Source organism: Plectropomus leopardus, chromosome 2 (assembly GCF_008729295.1).
Source record: "Plectropomus leopardus isolate mb chromosome 2, YSFRI_Pleo_2.0, whole genome shotgun sequence".
NCBI lineage: Eukaryota > Metazoa > Chordata > Actinopteri > Perciformes > Serranidae > Plectropomus > Plectropomus leopardus.
The window spans coordinates 27,935,902-27,956,812 of NC_056464.1; the positions used below are offsets into that span (position 1 = coordinate 27,935,902).

At 36.5% G+C, this 20,911-nt stretch overlaps 1 protein-coding gene and 1 long non-coding RNA gene across 4 annotated transcripts in view; one reads left to right on the top strand and one right to left on the bottom strand.

Annotated features, from left to right (window-relative positions):
* Window positions 1-9: 9 nt before the first annotated feature.
* Window positions 10-5,932, top strand: LOC121951610. Its single transcript, XR_006106399.1, has 4 exons — window positions 10-80; window positions 1,009-1,383; window positions 1,547-1,647; window positions 5,541-5,932. It is a non-coding gene; the product is annotated as an uncharacterized LOC121951610 (long non-coding RNA).
* Window positions 5,933-19,110: 13,178 nt separating this feature from the next.
* The window catches only part of gnai2b (guanine nucleotide binding protein (G protein), alpha inhibiting activity polypeptide 2b), a 55,694-nt gene continuing 53,893 nt past the window's right edge, over window positions 19,111-20,911 (bottom strand). For all 3 annotated transcript variants that reach the window (XM_042507258.1, XM_042507272.1, XM_042507265.1), the window contains exons 8-9: window positions 20,716-20,908; window positions 19,111-20,278 (exon numbers count right to left, since the gene is read on the bottom strand). In XM_042507258.1, the coding sequence (XP_042363192.1) occupies window positions 20,718-20,908 (191 nt within the window). In that variant the 3' untranslated portion in view covers window positions 19,111-20,278; window positions 20,716-20,717. The remainder of the gene's footprint in view (window positions 20,279-20,715; window positions 20,909-20,911) is intronic.

Sequence of the window (20,911 nt, forward strand, 5' to 3'; positions counted from 1 at the left end):
GTGGGTCACGGGACTCCTGTTTAAAACACGGATAGTTCCAGCGCCGAGTCATTTTGAGTGTTTTCGAGACATCCTTGCCGGTAAATTACTCATTTTTTGGACGTTTTACCGGACCGGTTGACCTGCCATGATTGTTTTGTGAAAGTCCGCTTTAGTTAGTTTCATTCGTAAGATAATCGGTAGCGAAGGGAGGTTTTAATTGCAGTTAGCTGTTAGCTAACGCTAGCAACACTTAGTTCATCAGATGTGAGCTCGTCTACATTTGACTCGAACTTAAAGGGTTTCCACAATAAAACGATTACATTTTCCAGGCCCGTAAGAGTCGTGAAATTAGTAATAACCATTGAAACGTGGAATTTTGGGAAATGTATTTTCTGTGGCCGTCAAAGTAAAGTAGCTCTAATGTACGGTGATGTGTGACAACGTTTCATATACCATCCTTTACATTTCTCAGTTTCCCTTCACTCTGTCCCTCCCTTCATATATGCGGGGCAAGATAAAACAATGATATGGGTTTTGAAAAGTTATGGAAAAGTTTTGAAGTTCTGTCCATGAAAATGTTTGGGAACCCTTAAGGTAAAATATTTAAATGTGTTTTGGCATACAAAGTTTGTCTTCTTTAAACAGCCTACATGTAATGATAAAGTTAGCAAAGCTTGCGACTGAGTAAGTCCGTGTGAGTAAACGTTTCAGTTAATAGTGTCTTGCTCATACTAGAAATCATGGCAAGCTTTTTCTAGCACGGTTGTACCTTGGTTTATTCACTTACTACACATATATTTTGTGAGGCAGTGCATCAGATAAGCGGCGTAAATGTGGATGATCACAGTAACTTATATTGTATTTAATAATTAGATGATGATGGTGATTATTATTATTATCAAAGTAAAAAATTAAGCAGCCAATTATACATATTTTTAATGGAAAACAAAGTAGACCACCGCTCACTGAATGACTTTAATGTGATTTATTAAGAGCGAGCAACACATTTTCCTGTGGCTTCTTCAGGTTTTTCAGGTTGGAGAGGAGTGATGGAGTTACTGGTGCAGCAATGGAGTGATTGATAAAGCAGTGGAGGGGAGCAGTGGAGTGACTGGTGGTGTGATGGAGAGGAGCAATGGAGTGGCTGATGGAGCAGTGGAGAGGAGGGATGGAGTAACTGGTGCAGCGATGGAGAGGAGCAATGGAGTGACTGGTGTAGTAATGGAGTGGCTGATGGAGCATTGGAGTAAATGACGCAGTGATGGAGTGGCTGATGCAGTGATGGAGAGGAGCGATGGAGTGACTGATGTAGCAATGGAGTGGCTGATGGAGCATTGGAGAGGAGCAATAGAGTGACGGGTGCAGTGATAGAGTGGCTGATGCAGCGATGGAGCTTTCGGGGTGATGATGATGCTCTAAGATTAAGATAGCATAGAATGTTGTCTGCAAAGACATAGACAGTCACTTTCAAAAATTATGCAATTTATATTATGTAGTAACTATACTGTTAGTATCTGTACAATCCACATTAAAAATGAGATACAACAACTTACCATTTGTGTAGGAGCCATAGAGGACTACTGAAGCATTGGAGTGGATGGGGGAGCCATTGAGAGACTGGTGGAGCCTGCCATCCCTATTAGCGGTGGAGTGATGACGAAGCTGGTAAGTGGGGCAATTGGAACAGTGGAGTGATGGGGCTGTTGTGGTGGTGCTGATGCTGTAATATTAAAAATACAATAGAATGTTGTCAAAAATGACTTAGAAAATCCTTCTTAATTGCCAATGTTACCACAAGCAAGGCAGCACATTTTCACAAAAGTCCTAATTCTTTAGATTTAATATGCTAGAACAGCATGTACACAATTGATATAGTCAAGTCAAGTCAAGTCAATTTTATTTATAGAACCCATTATCACAAAACCTGGTTTTCCTCAGAGGGCTTTATAGTGTACGGCATCCCTCTGCCCTTAAACCCTTACATCACCTAAGGAAAAACTCCCGAAAAAGAACCCCTGTAACGGGGGAAAAAATAGGAAGAAACCTCAGGAAGAGCGGCAGAGGATGATGAGAGATCCCTCTTCCAGGACGGACAGATGTGCAATAGATGTCGTAAATAACAAATGAAATACAATTGTGGCAAAGGGGAAAGAGAAGTGGGTCGGGGGGGTTCACCTGTTTGATCCCACTTTTTGTGAGATCAAACAGGTGCTTTGTGCTCCAATAGCTCCTCCATTCTGAGTCCAGGACTGGCAAATGTGTCTGCCGTTGTCATCTTCCTGATAGCTTGATGATTTGACTTTTGACGATTCCTGCGGTTGCTGGTTCAAGTCTTATCTGGGACAGGTGACTTTTGAAGGCTGCTGTCCTAGTACAGAGCTAAAGGGATCATCGAAAATATACAACATGTCTGGTGGTATGGCGCAGCGGGTCAATTAGATGGTTAGTGTGCCTGAGGTTGCTGGTTCAAGTCTTATCTGGGACAGGTGACATTTGACTTTTATGCCATAAATAAAATAAAATATCAACTGATATATCTGTCTGCTCCGCTGATATAAGTCACATTTGATGAGTCAACAATTGACAAAAAAATATACTGAATACTGAATTTTCCCTGCCAAGAACGTAGTTGATTATCAGCCTGACTCATGCTGTATATCAGCAGAGTTTTTGACAGACATCATTGCCAACACTGAGCTAAAGGGAACGTCAAAACCTTGCAAAATGTCTGGAGGTTTAGCTCAGTGGGTAAATCCAGCGGTTAGTGTGCTAGAGGTTGCTGGTTCAAGTCTTATCTGGAACATGTGAATTTTGATGACTGAGCTAAACCCAAAGCAAGCATAGAGCTAAAGGAAACTTTGAATACATGAAGTTGGGTTGAGAGACAGGAAGGACAGTCAAGAGACAGAAAGATGGGGGAAAGACAAGAAGTAAGGTAAAGAGACAGGAAAGCCAGTCAAGTTACATGTAGTTGGGTTGTGAGACAGGACAGGCAGTCAAGAGACAGGAAGTTGGGTTGAGAGGCAGGAAGGTTAGTCAAGTTACAACAAGTTAAGATGACAGACAGGAAGTTTAGTGAAGGTAGAAGATGGAGGTAGAGGATAAGAATATAAGAGGTTAAAATAGGTATAAGAAGGAGTCAGAAAGTAGAAAGTAAGGAACTGAAATGGGAGAGTCAGGAAAATGGCAGAGTAGTAAGGTAGGAAAATCAGGAACATAGCACGATGCAGCCTAGCACGAGTCTGGAAAGGACAGAGGAATGTCGAATGCTTCAAAGCCCTCTGAGGCAAACTGTGTTTTGTGATAATGGGCTTTATAAATAAAACTGAATTGGATTGAATTGAATAACAGAAGGGGATGATACATCTCTTAGGTCTTGAACGACAGGGAGCAGTCCTAAAACAAAGGAAGTCTGTTATATCATTGATAATGTACCTTGCTGCAAACACTTAAAACAGTTGAAAAACGTAACATTATCTCCTTGTCTCCTCAAGTTTCATATACTGAATACTGAATTCTCCCTGCCAAGTTGATTATCGGCCTGACTATCAGTGGAGTTTTCGACAGACGTCACTGCCGATACTGAATTTTGTGTTTCAAAACCATATAATCCCTTTATCAGAAGAGCAGAAAGATATATCAGCCGATATTTTATTTTATTTATGCCATAAAATATAATTTGGCTGTAGATTCATTAAATCAGGTGAAGTGGTCCCGAAACAGGTAAAACCCATATCGGCAGATGCGTCTGTCGAAATCAAGGAATATTGGCCTCACTCATATATCAGTCGAGTTTTCGACAGATGTCACAGTCAATGAATTTTCTTGTACTGAATACTGAATTTTCCCTGCCAAGAACTTTATATATCTGACTCCGTTTCAACAACACATGACCCTTATATCAGCAGAGTGGACAGATATATCAGCCGGTACAGGTTGATAAGATTTGATCTCACGACCTTCGGGTCATGAAGCAAGCGCTTTAACTCTCAGAGATAATCCTCCTGGCACTTCAACAGTTTTCGAAGGTTCCTTTGGCTCTGCACTGAGTTCATTCAAAATACATCTCTGCCAAGTAAGATTCAATCTTACAACCTCCAAGTCACAAAGCAAGCGCTTTAACTCTCAGAGCCAATCCAGACTGATAATCAATGGAGTTCTTGGCAGGGAGAATTCAGTATCAGCAGAGACGTCTGTCAAAAACCACAACTGATATTTGCGTCAGGCCAATGAATGAGACGATATTTTCTTGAACAGATAATGTAGAGTAGAGACATCTGGCATTTTTCTATCGAAGTTTCTTGCTTCTGACTTTAGTGGACAAATATATCAGCCGGTACAGGTTGGTAAGATTTGAACTCACGACCTTTGGGTCATGAAGGAAGCGCTTTAACTCTCAGAGCTAATCTTCCTGGCATTTCAACACTTTTTGAAGGTTGCTTTGGCTCTACACTGAGGACCATAGCATTCAAAATACACCTGTGCCAGGTGAGATTTGATCTCACGACCTCCAAGTCATTTTTTTCTGACTTTAATTTATTGAATTTTCCCTCTGAACTTAGTCGATTATTGGCCTGACTCATTTATCAGTTGAGTTTTCGACTGATACTGAATTTTTGGTATGATGTCATACTGTAGACAATAGGTTTCAAATGGGGGAAAAGAGGTATCTCTTCTGTGATTTGTGGTGAAAATCTCAGTGTGCACCTGAGTGACCTGGGCTGACTAAACTGACAGCCGCGACTGCCATAAAGGCTCTGTACAGAATTCTAACCCTAACTTTACTCTGTCCTGTTGCCCTCTTTACAGACTGCTAAAACTGACTCACCAGTCTGAGTCTGTTGAATCAGAGGCCAGTGACATGACACGTGTCTTGATACATTCATATGAACAAAACCAAGGTCTGATGTTTATTGATGTTTTTCAGAGGAGTTATTGTTTTTAACTTTAATTCCTTTACAGCTGGACTTTCGCTGCAGCTTTAGCAGTAAAAGCTATAGTTTGCAGCTTGTGTTGGGCCAATTTTTTGTAGATAAATGTGACACTCATCCTAACAGATCTAATTCTGTTTTTACAGGAAAGGTTGCAGCTGATGCAGCTGTTAATGCTTCTGGTCATTGTTTAAGATTTACTATATGTGTCTGTTAATTCTCTTTTTGTTAATTCCCTCATAGGTCATTGTTAAACACCCCCACAGAGTTTAACGCATACTGATGCTCCTGTTTTCCCAGTCACTTCTTTCTCCATAGGATTGTGCTCTCTGGTCAAATCTGAAGTAACAGGGGTACCATCTGGGCATGGTAAACTCTGAGATTTTTCTGTGGTTTTTCAGTCTTGTGGGAAATGTCCTTATGTGATGAATTTTATTGAACTAACCCAAACCCTAACATAATGGGTTTGGGTTAGTTCATCAAGAGAGAGCTGCAGAGAGAGCTGCAGAGACTGCTCTTCCTGAGGTCCCTGAGATACAACAGACCACCCCAGAGGCTGCTGATCAGCTTGTACCGCTGCACAATAGAGAGCATTCTGACTTACTGTTGTACTGTGTGGTACTCCAGCTGCACTGACAAAAAAGGCCTGCAGCGATTACTGAAGACAGCTGAGAGGATTGTTGGCTCTCCCCTCCAAACCTGAGCAACATCCTCTGGAGCCGCCTCCTCAGACTGGTCACAAACATCCTGCAGGACCCCTCACACCCTGGAACCCCCCTCTTCACCACTCTCCCCTCAGGCACACTGAGAAGTCCTAGCCCTAGCACATGCAGGTTATGGACCAGTTTTTTCCCCAGAGCTGTGGACAGGGTGCAGAACTCACAACACCACAGACAAACACACACACCCACTCACACACGCGAAAACTGTTAACCCCCCCCGGAACAAAGACCGTCGTGTGTCCCATTCCATCTATTTATTTATACATATAATTAGTGTTTTTCACCACATATTTTTAAGTTTTTACGGGTATGAATGTGTATGTGGTTATGAGTTTGGGTGAGTTGTGCTTAGACCTGTGTGTGCACTTATGTATGTGAATGTCTATATATATTTTTTGTATATTATTTATGTCATGCTGCAAAATGGACAGCTACAGAAGAATAAGTTGTATAACCTGAAATGACAATAAAAGTCTATGTATCTATCTATATCAAAATTGATATATTTTCTACAGACTACAATATGTAGTTTTCAGCTTTTTTTTCCAGGATGCTATATTTGCTTTTTTTAAACATGGTACAATACAACATGTCTCAACAAGCTATAATATGTTGTTTTCAGAAGTTTTTTCAACAAGTGAAAATCACACGTTTTTCGGCATATTATACTGTCTTTTTCAGCTGGTTTTTCCGATATGCTAAATTATGACATTTTGAGCCTTTTTAGCCCTTTTTGCAACTTTTTATGCCGTGCTGTGTCTCGGAAGGCTATTTTATTGGGTTTAATATCGTTTTCAGCTGTTTTTGGGACATGTCATATTTGACATTTTTGCCATACTAAAGCTTTGCATTTTCGGTCATTTTTTGGACATGCCAAATTATGTGTTTTTTGGCCCTTTTTTTGCAACTTTCTATGCTTTGGTGTGTCTTGTAAGGCTAATTTATGTGGTTTAAAGTGTCTGTCAGCTGGTTTGGGGACAAGTCAAATTTTGACATTTTTGCCATACTATTATGCCTTGCGTTTTCGGTCATTTTTATGACATGCAAAATAATACTGATTTTAACCCTTTTTGCGACTTTCTATGCTATGGTCTGCATTGGCAGACTATTTTAGGCAGTTTCCACCTGTTTTTTTGGGACATGTCATATTTTGACATTTTTGCCATACAATAGCCTTGCATTTTCGCTCATTTTTTGGACATGCCAAATTATGGTGTTTTTGGACCTTTTTGCAACTTTCTATGCTATGGTGTGTTTTGGGAGGCTATTTTATGTTGTTTAATGTGTTTTCAGCTGATTTTGGGACATGTCATATTTTGACATTTTTGCCATACTATAGCCTTGCATTTTCTCTCATTTTTTGGACATGCAAATTTATGGTGTATTTGGCCCTTTTTGCAACTTTCTATGCTATGGCATGTCTCGAAAAGTTATTTTATTTCGTTTAAAGTGGTTTTCAGCTGATTTTGGGACATGTCATATTTTGACATTTTTGCCATACTATAGCCTTGCATTTTCGCTCATTTTTTGGACATGCCAAATTTATGGTGTATTTGGCCCTTTTTGCAACTTTCTATGCTATGGCATGTCTTGAAATGCTATTTCATGTTGTTTAATGTGGTTTTCAGCTGATTTTGGGACATGTCATATTTTGACATTTTTGCCATACTAGCCTTGCATTTTCTCTCATTTTTTGGACATGCAAATTTATGGTGTATTTGGCTCTTTTTGCAACTTTCTATGCTGTGGTGTGTTTTGGGAGGCTATATTTTATGTTGTTTAATGTGGTTTTCAGCTGATTTTGGGACATGTCATATTTTGACATTTTTGCCATACTATAGCCTTGCAATTTTTGTCATTTTTTGCCACACGCCAAATTATGGTGTTTTTGGCCCTTTTTGCAACTTTCTATGCTATGGCATGTCTTGAAATGCTATTTTATTTCGTTTAAAGTGGTTTTCAGCTGATTTTGGGACAAGTCATATTTTGACATTTTTGCCATACTATAGCCTTGGATTATTTGTCATTTTTTTGAGATAACAAATTATGGTTTTTGGCCCCTTTTGTAACTTTCTATGCTATGGTGTGTCTTGAGCGGCTATTTTATGTTATTTAAAGTGGTTTTCAGCAGTTTTGGGATATTTTATATTTTGACGTTTTTGCCATACTATAGTCTTGCATTTTTTGTCATTTTTTGGACACACCAAATTATGGTGTTTTTGGCCCTTTTTGCAACTTTCTATGCTATGACATTTCTTGGGAGGGCATTTTATGTTATTTAATGTGGTTTTCAGCTGATTTTGGGACATGTCATATTTTGACATTTTTGCCATACTATAGCCTTGCATTTTCGCTCATTTTTTGGACATGCCAAATTTATGGTGTATTTGGCCCTTTTTGCAACTTTCTATGCTATGACTTTCTCTTGGACGGTTATTTTATGCTGTTTAATGTGGTTTTCAGCTGTTTTTGGGATATGTGATATTTTGACATTTTTGCCATACTATAGCCTTGCATTTTTTGTCATTTTTTGGACATGCAAATTTATGGTGTATTTGGCTCTTTTTGCAACTTTCTATGCTGTGGTGTGTTTTTGGAGGCTATTCCATGTTGTTTAATGTGGTTTTCAGCTGATTTTGGGGGACATGTCATATTTTGACGTTTTTGCCATACTATAGCCTTGCATTTTTGGTCATTTTTTGGAGATTCCAAATTATTGGGTTTTTGGCCATTTTTGCAACCTTCTATGCTATGGTGTGTCTTGAGTGGCTATTTTATGTTATTTAATGTGGTTTTTCAGCTGTTTTTGGGATATGTCATATTTTGACGTTTTTGCCATACTATAGCCTTGCATTTTTGGTCATTTTTTGGACATACCAAATAATGGTGTTTTTTGCCCTTGTTGCAACTTTCTGTGTTATGGTGTGTCTTGAGTGGCTATTTTATGTTATTTAATGTGGTTTTCAGCTGCTGTTTTTGGGATATGTCACATATTTTTTTTTTGACATTTTTGCCATACTATAGCCTTGCATTTTCGGTCATTTATTGGAACTTCTAAGAAATGCCATAGCATAGAAAGGTGAAAAAATGACTGCATTTTCGCTCATAAAATGTCATGAGACATTGTGACAATGTGACAAGTTCCAAAAAAGCTGAAATACCCTTTATACCACTTAGAACATTCTTACAAGACACACTATAGCATAGAACACTGCAAAAACTGCAAAAAAAACCCCAAAAAAAAAAACAACAAAAAAAACACACCATAATTTGGTATGCCCAAAGAATGACCGAAAATGAGACTATAGTATGGCAAAAATGTCAAAATATCACATGTCCCAAAATCAGCTGAAAACCACATTTAACAACATAAAATAGCCTCCCAAAACACACCACAGCATAGAAAGTTGCAAAAAGGGCCAAAAACACCATAATTTGGCATGTCCAAAAAATGACCAAAAATGCAAGGCTATAGTATGGCAAAAATGTCAAAATATGACATGTCCCAAAATCAGCTGAAAACCACATTAAACAACATAAAATAGCCTCCCAAGGAATGCCATCGCATAGAAAGTTGCAAAAAGGGCAAAAAAAACACCATCAAGTAGTTTGTCCAAAAAAATGAGTGAAAATGCAATCTATAGTATGGCAAAAACGTCAAAATATGACATGTCCCCAAAATCAGCTGAAAACCACTTTAAACCAAATGAAATAATGTTTCCAGACATGCCGTAGCATAGAAAGTTGCAAAAAGGGCCAAATACACCATAAATTTGCATGTCAAAAAAATGAAAAAATGCAAGGCTATAGTATGGCAAAAATGTCAAAATGTCAAAATATGACATGTCCCAAAATCAGCTGAAAACCACCTTAAACAACATAAAATAGCCTCCCAAGGAATGCCATCGCATAGAAAGTTGCAAAAAGGGCCAAAAACACCATCAAGTGGTTTGTCCAAAAAATGAGTGAAAATGCAAGGCTATAGTATGGCAAAAACGTCAAAAATATGAACTGTCCCAAAATCAGCTGAAAACTACTTTAAACCACAAATGAAATAACGTTTCCAGACATGCCATAGCATAGAAAGTTGCAAAAAGGGCCAAATACACCATAAATTTGCATGTCCAAAAAAAGAGCGAAATGCAAGGCTATAGTATGGCAAAAATGTCAAAATGTCAAAATATGACATGTCCCAAAATCAGGTGAAAAACACAATAAACAACATAAAATAGCCCTCCAAGGAATGCCATCGCATAGAAAGTTGCAAAAAGGTCCAAAAACACCATAATTTTGGTGTGGAAAAAAATGACAAAAATTGCAAGGCTATAGTATGGCAAAAATGTCAAAATATCACATGTCCCAAAATCAGCTGAAAACCACATTAAACAACATGAAATAGCCTCCCAAGTAATGCCATCGCATAGAAAGTTGTAAAAAGGGTCAAAAACACCATAATTTTGTGTATGGAAAAAATGAGCGAAAATGCAAGGCTATAGTATGGCAAAAATGTCAAAATATGACATGTCCCAAAATCAGCTGAAAACCACTTTAAACCAAATGAAATAACATTTCGAGACATGCCATAGCATAGAAAGTTGCAAAAAGGGCCAAATACACCATAAATTTGCATGTCAAAAAAAATGAGCGAAAATGCAAGGCTATAGTATGGCAAAAATGTCAAAATGTCAAAATATGACATGTCCCAAAATCAGGTGAAAAACACATTAAACAACATAAAATAGCCCTCCAAGGAATGCCATCGCATAGAAAGTTGCAAAAAGGTCCAAAAACACCATAATTTGGCGTGTGGAAAAAAATGACAAAAATTGCAAGGCTATAGTATGGCAAAAATGTCAAAATATCACATGTCCCAAAATCAGCTGAAAACCACATTAAACAACATAAAATAGCCTCCCAAGTAATGCCATCGCACAGAAAGTTGTAAAAAGGGTCAAAAACACCATAATTTTGTGTGTGGAAAAAATGAGCGAAAATGCAAGACTATAGTATGGCAAAAATGTCAAAATATCACATGTCCCAAAATCAGCTGAAAACCACTTTAAACCAAATAAAATAACGTTTCCAGAGACATGCCATAGCATAGAAAGTTGCAAAAAGGGCCAAATACACCATAAATTTGCATGTCCAAAAAATGAGCGAAAATGCAAGGCTATAGTATGGCAAAAATGTCAAAATGTCAAAATATGACATGTCCCAAAATCAGCTGAAAACCACATTAAACAACATAAAATAGCCACCCAAGGAACGCCATCGCATAGAAAGTTGCAAAAAGGGCCAAAAACACCATCAAGTGGTTTGTCCAAAAAATGAGTGAAAATGCAAGGCTATAGTATGGCAAAAATGTCAAATTATGACATGTCCCAAAATCAGCTGAAAACCACTTTAAACCAAATGAAATAACGTTTCCAGACATGCCATAGCATAGAAAGTTACAAAAAGGGCCAAATACACCATAAATTTGCATGTCCAAAAAATGAGCGAAAATGCAAGGCTATAGTATGGCAAAAATGTCAAAATGTCAAAATATGACATGTCCCCAAAATCAGCTGAAAACCACATTTAACAACACATAAAATAGCCTCCAAGGAATGCCATAGCATAGAAAGTTGCAAAAAGGTCCAAAAAAAACACACCATAATTTGGCATGTGTGGAAAAAAATGACAAAAATTGCAAGGCTATAGTATGGCAAAAATGTCAAAATATGACATGTCCCAAAATCAGCTGAAAACCACATTAAACAACATAAAATAGCCTCCCAAGAATGCCATCGCATAGAAAGTTGCAAAAAAGGTCAAAAACACCATAATTTTGGTGTGTGGAAAAAAATGAGCGAAAATGCAAGGCTATAGTATGGCAAAAATGTCAAAATATGACATGTCCCAAAATCAGCTGAAAACCACATTAAACAACATAAAATAGCCTCCCAAGAATGCCATCGCATAGAAAGTTGCAAAAAGGGCCAAAACACCATAAATTTGCATGTGCAAAAAAATGAGCGAAAATGCAAGGCTATAGTATGGCAAAAATGTCAAAATGTCAAAAATATGACATGTCCCAAAATCAGCTGAAAACCACATTAAACCACATAAAATAGCCCTCCAAGAATGCCATAGCATAGAAAGTTGCAAAAAGACCAAAAACACCATCATTTGGGCATGTCAAAAAATGAGCGAAAATGCAAGGCTATAGTATGGCAAAAATGTCAAAATGTCAAAATATGACATGTCCCAAAAAATCAGCTGAAAACCACATTAAACAACACAAAATAGCCCTCCAAGGAATGCCACCATAGCATAGAAAGTTGCAAAAAGGTCCAAAAAACACCATAATTTTGCGTGTGGAAAAAAATGACAAAAATTGCAAGGCTATAGTATGGCAAAAATGTCAAAATATCACATGTCCCAAAATCAGCTGAAAACCACATTAAACAACATAAAATAGCCTCCCAAGTAATGCCATCACATAGAAAGTTGTAAAAAGGGTCAAAAAAAACACCATAATTTTGTGTGTGGAAAAAAATGAGCAAAAAAATGCAAGGCTATAGTATGGCAAAAATGTCAAAATATGACATGTCCCAAAATCAGCTGAAAACCACTTTAAACCAAATGAAATAACGTTTCGAGACATGCCATTGCATAGAAAGTTGCAAAAAGGGCCAAATACACCATAAATTTGCATGTCCAAAAAATGAGCAAAAAAAATGCAAGGCTATAGTATGGCAAAAATGTCAATGTCAAAATATGACATGTCCCAAAATCAGCTGAAAACCACATTAAACAACATAAAATAGCCCTCCAAGGATGCGCCATCGCATAGAAAGTTGCAAAAAGGTCCAAAAAACACCAAATTTGGGCGTGTGAAAAAAAAATGACAAAAAAATTGCAAGGCTATAGTATGGCAAAAATGTCAAAAAATGACATGTCCCCAAAATCAGCTGAAAACCACATTAAACAACATGAAATAGCCTCCCAAGTAATGCCATCGCATAGAAAGTTGTAAAAAGGGCCAAAAAAACACCATAATTTTGTGTGTGGAAAAAATGAGCGAAAATGCAAGGCTATAGTATGGCAAAAATGTCAAAAAAATGACATGTCCCAAAATCAGCTGAAAACCACTTTAAACCATAAAATAACGTTTCGAGACATGCCATAGCATAGAAAGTTGCAAAAAGGGCAAAAATACACCAAAATTTGCATGTCCGAAAAAAAAATGACAAAAAATGCAAGGCTATAGTATGGCAAAAATGTCAAAATGTCAAAATATCACATGTCCCAAAATCAGCTGAAAACCACATTAAACAACATAAAATAGCCTCCAAGGAATGCCATCGCATAGAAAGTTGCAAAAAGGTCCAAAAAACACCATAATTTGGCGTGTGGAAAAAAATGACAAAAATTGCAAGGCTATAGTATGGCAAAAAAATGTCAAAATATCACATGTCCCAAAATCAGCTGAAAACCACATTAAACAACATAAAATAGCCTCCCAAGTAATGCCATAGCATAGAAAGTTGCAAAAAGGGCCAAAAACACCATAATTTTGTTGTCCAAAAAAAAATGACGAAAATGCAAGGCTATAGTAGTGGCAAATGGCAAAAATGTCAAAATATGACATGTCCCAAAATCAGCTGAAAACCACATTAAACAACATAAAATAGCCTCCCCAAGAATGCCATAGCATAGAAAGTTGCAAAAAGGGCCAAAAACACCATAATTTGGCATGTCCAAAAAAATGACAAAAAATGCAAGGCTATAGTATGGCAAAAATGTCAAAATATGACATGTCCCAAAATCAGCTGAAAACCACATTAAACAACATAAAATAGCCTCCCAAGTAATGCCATAGCATAGAAAGTTGCAAAAAGGGTCAAAAACACCATAATTTTGTGTGTGGAAAAAATGAGCGAAAAAATGCAAGGCTATAGTATGGCAAAAATGTCAAAATATGACATGTCCCAAAATCAGCTGAAAACCACTTTAAACCAAATGAAATAACGTTTCGAGACATGCCATAGCATAGAAAAGTTGCAAAAAGGGCAAAAATACACCATAAATTTGCATGTCCAAAAAAAATGAGCGAAAATGCAAGGCTATAGTATGGCAAAAATGCCAAAATGTCAAAATATCACATGTCCCAAAATCAGCTGAAAACCACATTAAACACATAAAATAGCCCTCCAAGGAATGCCATCGCATAGAAAGTTGCAAAAAGGTCCAAAAACACCATAATTTGGCGTGTGGAAAAAAAATGACAAAAATTGCAAGGCTATAGTATGGCAAAAATGTCAAAATATGACATGTCCCAAAATCAGCTGAAAACCACATTAAACAACATGAAATAGCCTCCCAAGTAATGCCATCGCATAGAAAGTTGCAAAAAGGGCCAAAAACACCATAATAATTTGTGTGTGGAAAAAATGAGCGAAAATGCAAGGCTATAGTATGGCAAAAATGTCAAAATATGACATGTCCCAAAATCAGCTGAAAACCACTTTAAACCAAATGAAATAACGTTTCGAGACATGCCATAGCATAGAAAGTTGCAAAAAGGGCCAAATACACCATAAATTTGCATGTGCAAAAAATGACAAAAAATGCAAGGCTATAGTATGGCAAAAATGCCACAATGTCAAAATATGACATGTCCCAAAATCAGCTGAAAACCACATTAAAACAACATAAAATAGCCCTCCAAGGAATGCCATCGCATAGAAAGTTGCAAAAAGGTCCAAAAACACCATAATTTGGCATGTGGAAAAAAATGACAAAAATTGCAAGGCTATAGTATGGCAAAAATGTCAAAATATCACATGTCCCAAAATCAGCTGAAAACCACATTAAACAACATAAAATAGCCTCCCAAGTAATGCCATCGCATAGAAAGTTGTAAAAAGGGTCAAAAACACCATAATTTTGTGTGTGGAAAAAAATGAGCGAAAATGCAAGACTATAGTATGGCAAAAATGTCAAAATATGACATGTCCCAAAATCAGCTGAAAACCACTTTAAACCAAATGAAATAACGTTTCCAAGACATGCCATAGCATAGAAAGTTGCAAAAAGGGCCAAATACACCATAAATTTGCATGTCGAAAAAAATGAGCAAAAATGCAAGGCTATAGTATGGCAAAAATGTCAAAATGTCAAAATATGACATGTCCCAAAATCATGAAAACCACATTAAACAACATAAAATAGCCACCCAAGGAACGCCATCGCATAGAAAGTTGCAAAAAGGGCCAAAAAACACCATCAAGTGGTTTGTCCAAAAAATGAGTGAAAATGCAAGGCTATAGTATGGCAAAAATGTCAAAATATGACATGTCCCAAAATCAGCTGAAAATCACTTTAAACCAAAGAAATAACGTTTCCAGACATGCCATAGCATAGAAAGTTGCAAAAAGGGCCAAATACACCATAAATTTTGCATGTCCAAAAAATGAAAAAAATGCAAGGCTATAGTATGGCAAAAATGTCAAAATGTCAAAAATATGACATGTCCCAAAATCAGCTGAAAACCACATTAAACAACATAAAATAGCCCTCCAAGGAATGCCATCGCATAGAAAGTTGCAAAAAGGTCCAAAAACACCATAATTTGGCGTGTGGAAAAAAATGACAAAAATTGCAAGGCTATAGTATGGCAAAAATGTCAAAATATCACATGTCCCCAAAATCAGCTGAAAACCACATTAAACAACATAAAATAGCCTCCCAAGAATGCCATCGCATAGAAAGTTGTAAAAAGGGCCAAAAACACCATAATTTTGTGTGTGGAAAAAATGAGCAAAAAATGCAAGGCTATAGTATGGCAAAAAATGTCAAAAAATATGACATGTCCCAAAATCAGCTGAAAACCACATTAAACAACATAAAATAGCCCCCCAAGGAATGCCATAGCATAGAAAGTTGCAAAAAGGGCCAAAAACACCATAATTTGGTTTGTCCAAAAAATGAGTGAAAATGCAAGGCTATAGTAAAAACATCAAAATGTCAAAATATGACATGTCCCAAAATCAGGTGAAAAACACATTAAACAACATAAAATAGCCTCCAAGACATGCCATAGCATAGAAAGTTGCAAAAAGGGCCAAAAACACCATAATTTGGCATGTCGAAAAAAATGAAAAAAATGCAAGGCTATAGTATGGCAAAAATGTCAAAATATGACATGTCCCAAAATCAGCTGAAAACCACTTTAAACGACATAAAATAACGTTTCAAGACATGCCATAGCATAAAAAGTTGCAAAAAGGGCCAAAAAAACACCATAAATTTGGTTTGTCCGAAAAAAAATGAAAAAATGCAAGGCTATAGTATGGCAAAAATGTCAAAATATCACATGTCCCAAAATCAGCTGAAAACCACATTAAACCAAACAAAAATTTCGAGACATGCCATAGCATAGAAAGTTGCAAAAAAAAGGGCCAAAAACACCATAAATTTGCATGTCCAAAAAATGAGCAAAAAAAATGCAAGGCTATAGTATGGCAAAAATGTCAAAATGTCAAAATATGACATGTCCCAAAATCAGCTGAAAACCACATTAAACAACATAAAATAGCCCTCCAAGGAATGCCATGCATAGAAAGTTGCAAAAAGGTCCAAAAAAACACCATAATTTGGCATGTGGAAAAAAATGACAAAAATTGCAAGGCTATAGTATGGCAAAAATGTCAAAAAAATATGACATGTCCCAAAATCAGCTGAAAACCACATTAAACAACATAAAATAGCCTCCCAAGTAATGCCATCGCATAGAAAGTTGCAAAAAGGGTCAAAAAACACCATAATTTTGTGTGTGGAAAAAATGAGTGAAAATGCAAGGCTATAGTATGGCAAAAATGTCAAAATGTCAAAATATGACATGTCCCAAAATCAGGTGAAAACACATTAAACAACATAAAATAGCATTTCAAGACATGCCATAGCATAGAAAGTTGCAAAAGGCCAAATACACCATAATTTGGCATGGAAAAAAAAATGACAAAAATTGCAAGGCTATAGTATGGCAAAAATGTCAAAAAATATGACATGTCCCAAAATCAGCTGAAAACCACATTAAACACCATAAAATAGCCCCCCAAGAATGCCATCGCATAGAAAGTTGCAAAAAGGGCCAAAAATACCATAAAGTGGTTTGTCCAAAAAATGACCAAAAATGCAAGGCTATAGTATGGCAAAAACGTCAAAATGTCAAAATATGACATGTCCCAAAATCAGGTGAAAAAACACATTAAACCAAATGAAATAAAGTTTCGAGACATGCCATAGCATAGAAAGTTGCAAAAAGGGCCAAATACACCATAAATTTGCATGTGCAAAAAATGAGCGAAAATGCAAGGCTATAGTATGGCAAAAATGTCAAAATGTCAAAATATGACATGTCCCAAAATCAGCTGAAAACCACATTAAACAACATAAAATAGCCCCCCAAGGAATGCCATCGCATAGAAAGTTGCAAAAAGGGCCAAAAAAACACCATAAAGTGGTTTGTCCAAAAAAAGTGAAAATGCAAGGCTATAGTATGGCAAAAATGTCAAAATATGACATGTCCCAAAATCAGCTGAAAACCACTTTAAACCAAATGAAATAACGTTTTGAGACATGCCATAGCATAGAAAGTTGCAAAAAGGGCCAAATACACCATAAATTTGCATGTCCAAAAAAAGAGCGAAAATGCAAGGCTATATAGTATGGCAAAAATGTCAAAATGTCAAAATATGACATGTCCCAAAATCAGGTGAAAAACACATTAAACAACATAAAATAGCCCTCCAAGGAATGCCATTGCATAGAAAGTTGCAAAAAGGTCCAAAAACACCATAATTTGGCGTGGAAAAAAATGACAAAAATTGCAAGGCTATAGTATGGCAAAAATGTCAAAATATGACATGTCCCAAAAACAGCTGAAAACCACATTAAACAACATGAAATAGCCTCCCAAGTAATGCCATCGCATAGAAAGTTGTAAAAAGGGCCAAAAACACCATAAAGTGGTTGTGTCCAAAAAATGAGTGAAAATGCAAGGCTATAGTATGGCAAAAACGTCAAAATGTCAAAATATGACATGTCCCAAAATCAGCTGAAAAACCACATTAAATAACATAAAATGGCATTTCAAGACATGCCATAGCATAGAAAGTCGCAAAAAGGGCCAAAAACTCCATAATTTGGCATGTGAAAAAAAATGAGCGAAAATGCAAGGCTATAGTATGGCAAAAATGTCAAAATATGACATGTGCTAAAATCAGCTGAAAACCACTTTAAACGAAATAAAATAACGTTTCGAGACATGCTATAGCATAGAAAGTTGCAAAAAGGGCCAAATACACCATAAATTTGCATGTCCAAAAAAAATGAGCGAAAATGCAAGGCTATAGTATGGCAAAAATGTCAATATATGACATGTCCCAAAATCAGCTGAAAACCACATTAAACAACATAAATAGCCTTCCAAGACAAGCCATAGCAGATACAGTTGCCAAAAGGGCCAAATACACCATAATTTGGTATGTGCAAAAAATGACAGAAAATTCAAGGCTATAGTATGGCAAAAATGTCAAAGAATCACATGTCCCTAAGACAGCTGAAAACCACATGTAACGACATAAAAAAGCCTTCAGAGACACACCATAGCATAGAAAGTTGCAAAAAGGGCAAAAAAAAAACCCACAATAATTTGGTATGTCCAAAGAATGACCGAAAATGCAAGGCGAGAGTCTGGTAAAAATGTCAAAATATGACATATCACAAAATCAGCTGTAAGCAACATAAAAACTCATAAAATAGCCTTCAGAGATACACCATAGTATAGAAAGTTGTAAAAAAGGGCAAAAAACACCATAATTTGGTATGTCCAAAAAATGACTGAAAATGCAAGTCTGGCAAAAATGTCACAATATGACATGTCCCCAAAACAGCTGAAATCCACATTGAATGCTGTGCCATGGCATGTCTCTACAGGCTACGACATACGGATTTCAGCCCTTTTTGAGATATGCCAAAATTTGAGATCTTTCACCTCACTATACTAATATCTCCTTTTCAGCCATTTTTTCGATGTGGCTTTTTTTTTAATGTATTTGGCCACTTTTTGAACATGCTATAGTATGACATAAAATTTTGTTTTCAGACATTTTTTTGACATGTCAAAATTTGATATTTTCGTACACTAAGTACTTTTTTTCGTAAAGGGTATTCCATGATGTATTTTTAACATGCTATACTATAACATGTCTCAACAAGCTATCATATGTCGTTTACAGCCATTTTTTGACAAATTCAAATTTTGACATGTCGAAAAAACGTCTGAAAACAACATATTGCAAAAAAATGCATAATCTTTTTCTTTCTCTCTTGCCTCTTGGGCTTCAGGGAATCATAGAGGCATGAAATATGCTTTTTGTGCATTTCCTCGTAACACATCACACAGTAGAATAAAAGATCATGTGAGCAAACTTTTATTTACATTTAACTTGTGAATGACTGTTATCTTAATACTAATGAACGGCTATCATCCATTTGTCTCTGTGTTGTGGTGCATCTTAAATCATGTGAACTGAAGTGGAGTAGAAATAGCCCTAATTCACACTATGGAGATAGCATGACTCTAAAGAACAAGTGTAAACAGATATCAAGGCACAAACATATGTAGAAAGACTTTGAATGGAACAAATAGTACAGAACAATCCATGTTAGGAACAGACATAACCACTTAAAAATCTTGCAGATATCTTAAAAGTGACACTTAACCATTTCTGTTTTGTTTCTTTAAAGAAGTTACTTAAGGAATGTTATTCAGTTTGAGGGGGGTACAGGCTAATCTATGGACAGTCATGCAGAACAATGCACTATAGTACAACCGTGATTATTGATTCCGTGTAAACATTGTACAAAAACATTTTCCCTTCATCTATTTCATTCTCCATGCTTGTTTGTTTTCTTCTAAAAATAAGCTCTGTGCAGTCAAAAGGTTCATAAAATGCCAACATTAGTTAACATAAGTTAATGTGGTTTTTATAAAAAGTTGTTTCTTTTGTACTGTATCTTCATACTAAACTTCAAAGCAAATAAGGAAAGTAAAATGAAAACCTAAAAAACTCAAAAAGAGATCTGAATACAAAAAATGAGCCACATCAAATCAAATAATTACCCTTAAAAGTGGTTCTCAGACCAATCCTTGAAGGCCCATAAAGGATGAAAAATACTTTAATTTTGCTGCATTTTCATTTGCCATGTGGCATGATGAGATAATGGGTTATTATTATGATAAGTTTTCCTCTTTCAACAATTATTTTCCATGTGAGCCAGCTGGATAATATAATTTATGTTACAAATCTAATTTAAAAACCAATAAGGGGGTCCTTGGTCAAATATCTATTTACAGGCACTCAGTATGAATAGAATGAGAACCCCTGATCAAGAGCAGTAAGAAATATATTTCAAAAAAATTTTAACACAATTGACAGAGGATGTGATGGTTGCAAATCAGTGATTGTTGAAGTTATGTAAGGTTTCCCCTCTAGGAATCAAGTCTGTTATGGTTTTCATTATGAAAAGCAGTAATCATCACATGGCTGTTGTAGTCTCTCATGCAGTCTGTTTGCGTCAGGCATTTTCCTGAATGGACAGAAAGACAAAAAATATCACCTTTAGATAAATACAATGAAAAATAAAAGAAGAGCTTGAGTTAAACACACAGATTTAGAGCTGCTCAAAGTCACAACTTTCTCTCTTTAAGGATGCCAGCCATCTGTGCTTAAACTAGCTGCAAATAATAATTACATGCATTGTTTAAGTTGACAATTATTTTCTGGTTGGGGATACAAAATGTCATCCACAATTAATGAAATCGCTGGTTTCCTATCTGACAGACAGCTCAAAACAAATATACACTTTTTTACTGTTGTACGAAAGTAAGACAACCTAAAATATTTACATTCAGGAAGCTAGAACCAGCGTGTTTTGACATTTTTGCTTAAAAATGAGCTCTGGAACCTCTAAACTACCTACAATTGTTTGGTAATACCATATATTTCATCATCCTTTTGTCCTACCTTTAGAAAAGACCACAGTCTTTCAGGTTGTTCTTAATAATGACATCAGTGACAGCGTCAAAAACAAACTGCACGTTCTTGGTGTCAGTGGCACACGTGAAATGGGTGTAGATCTCCTTTGTGTCCTTTTTCTTGTTCAGGTCCTCAAACTTGGTCTGAATATAACTTGCTGCTTCATCAAACTTGTTGGCTCCTG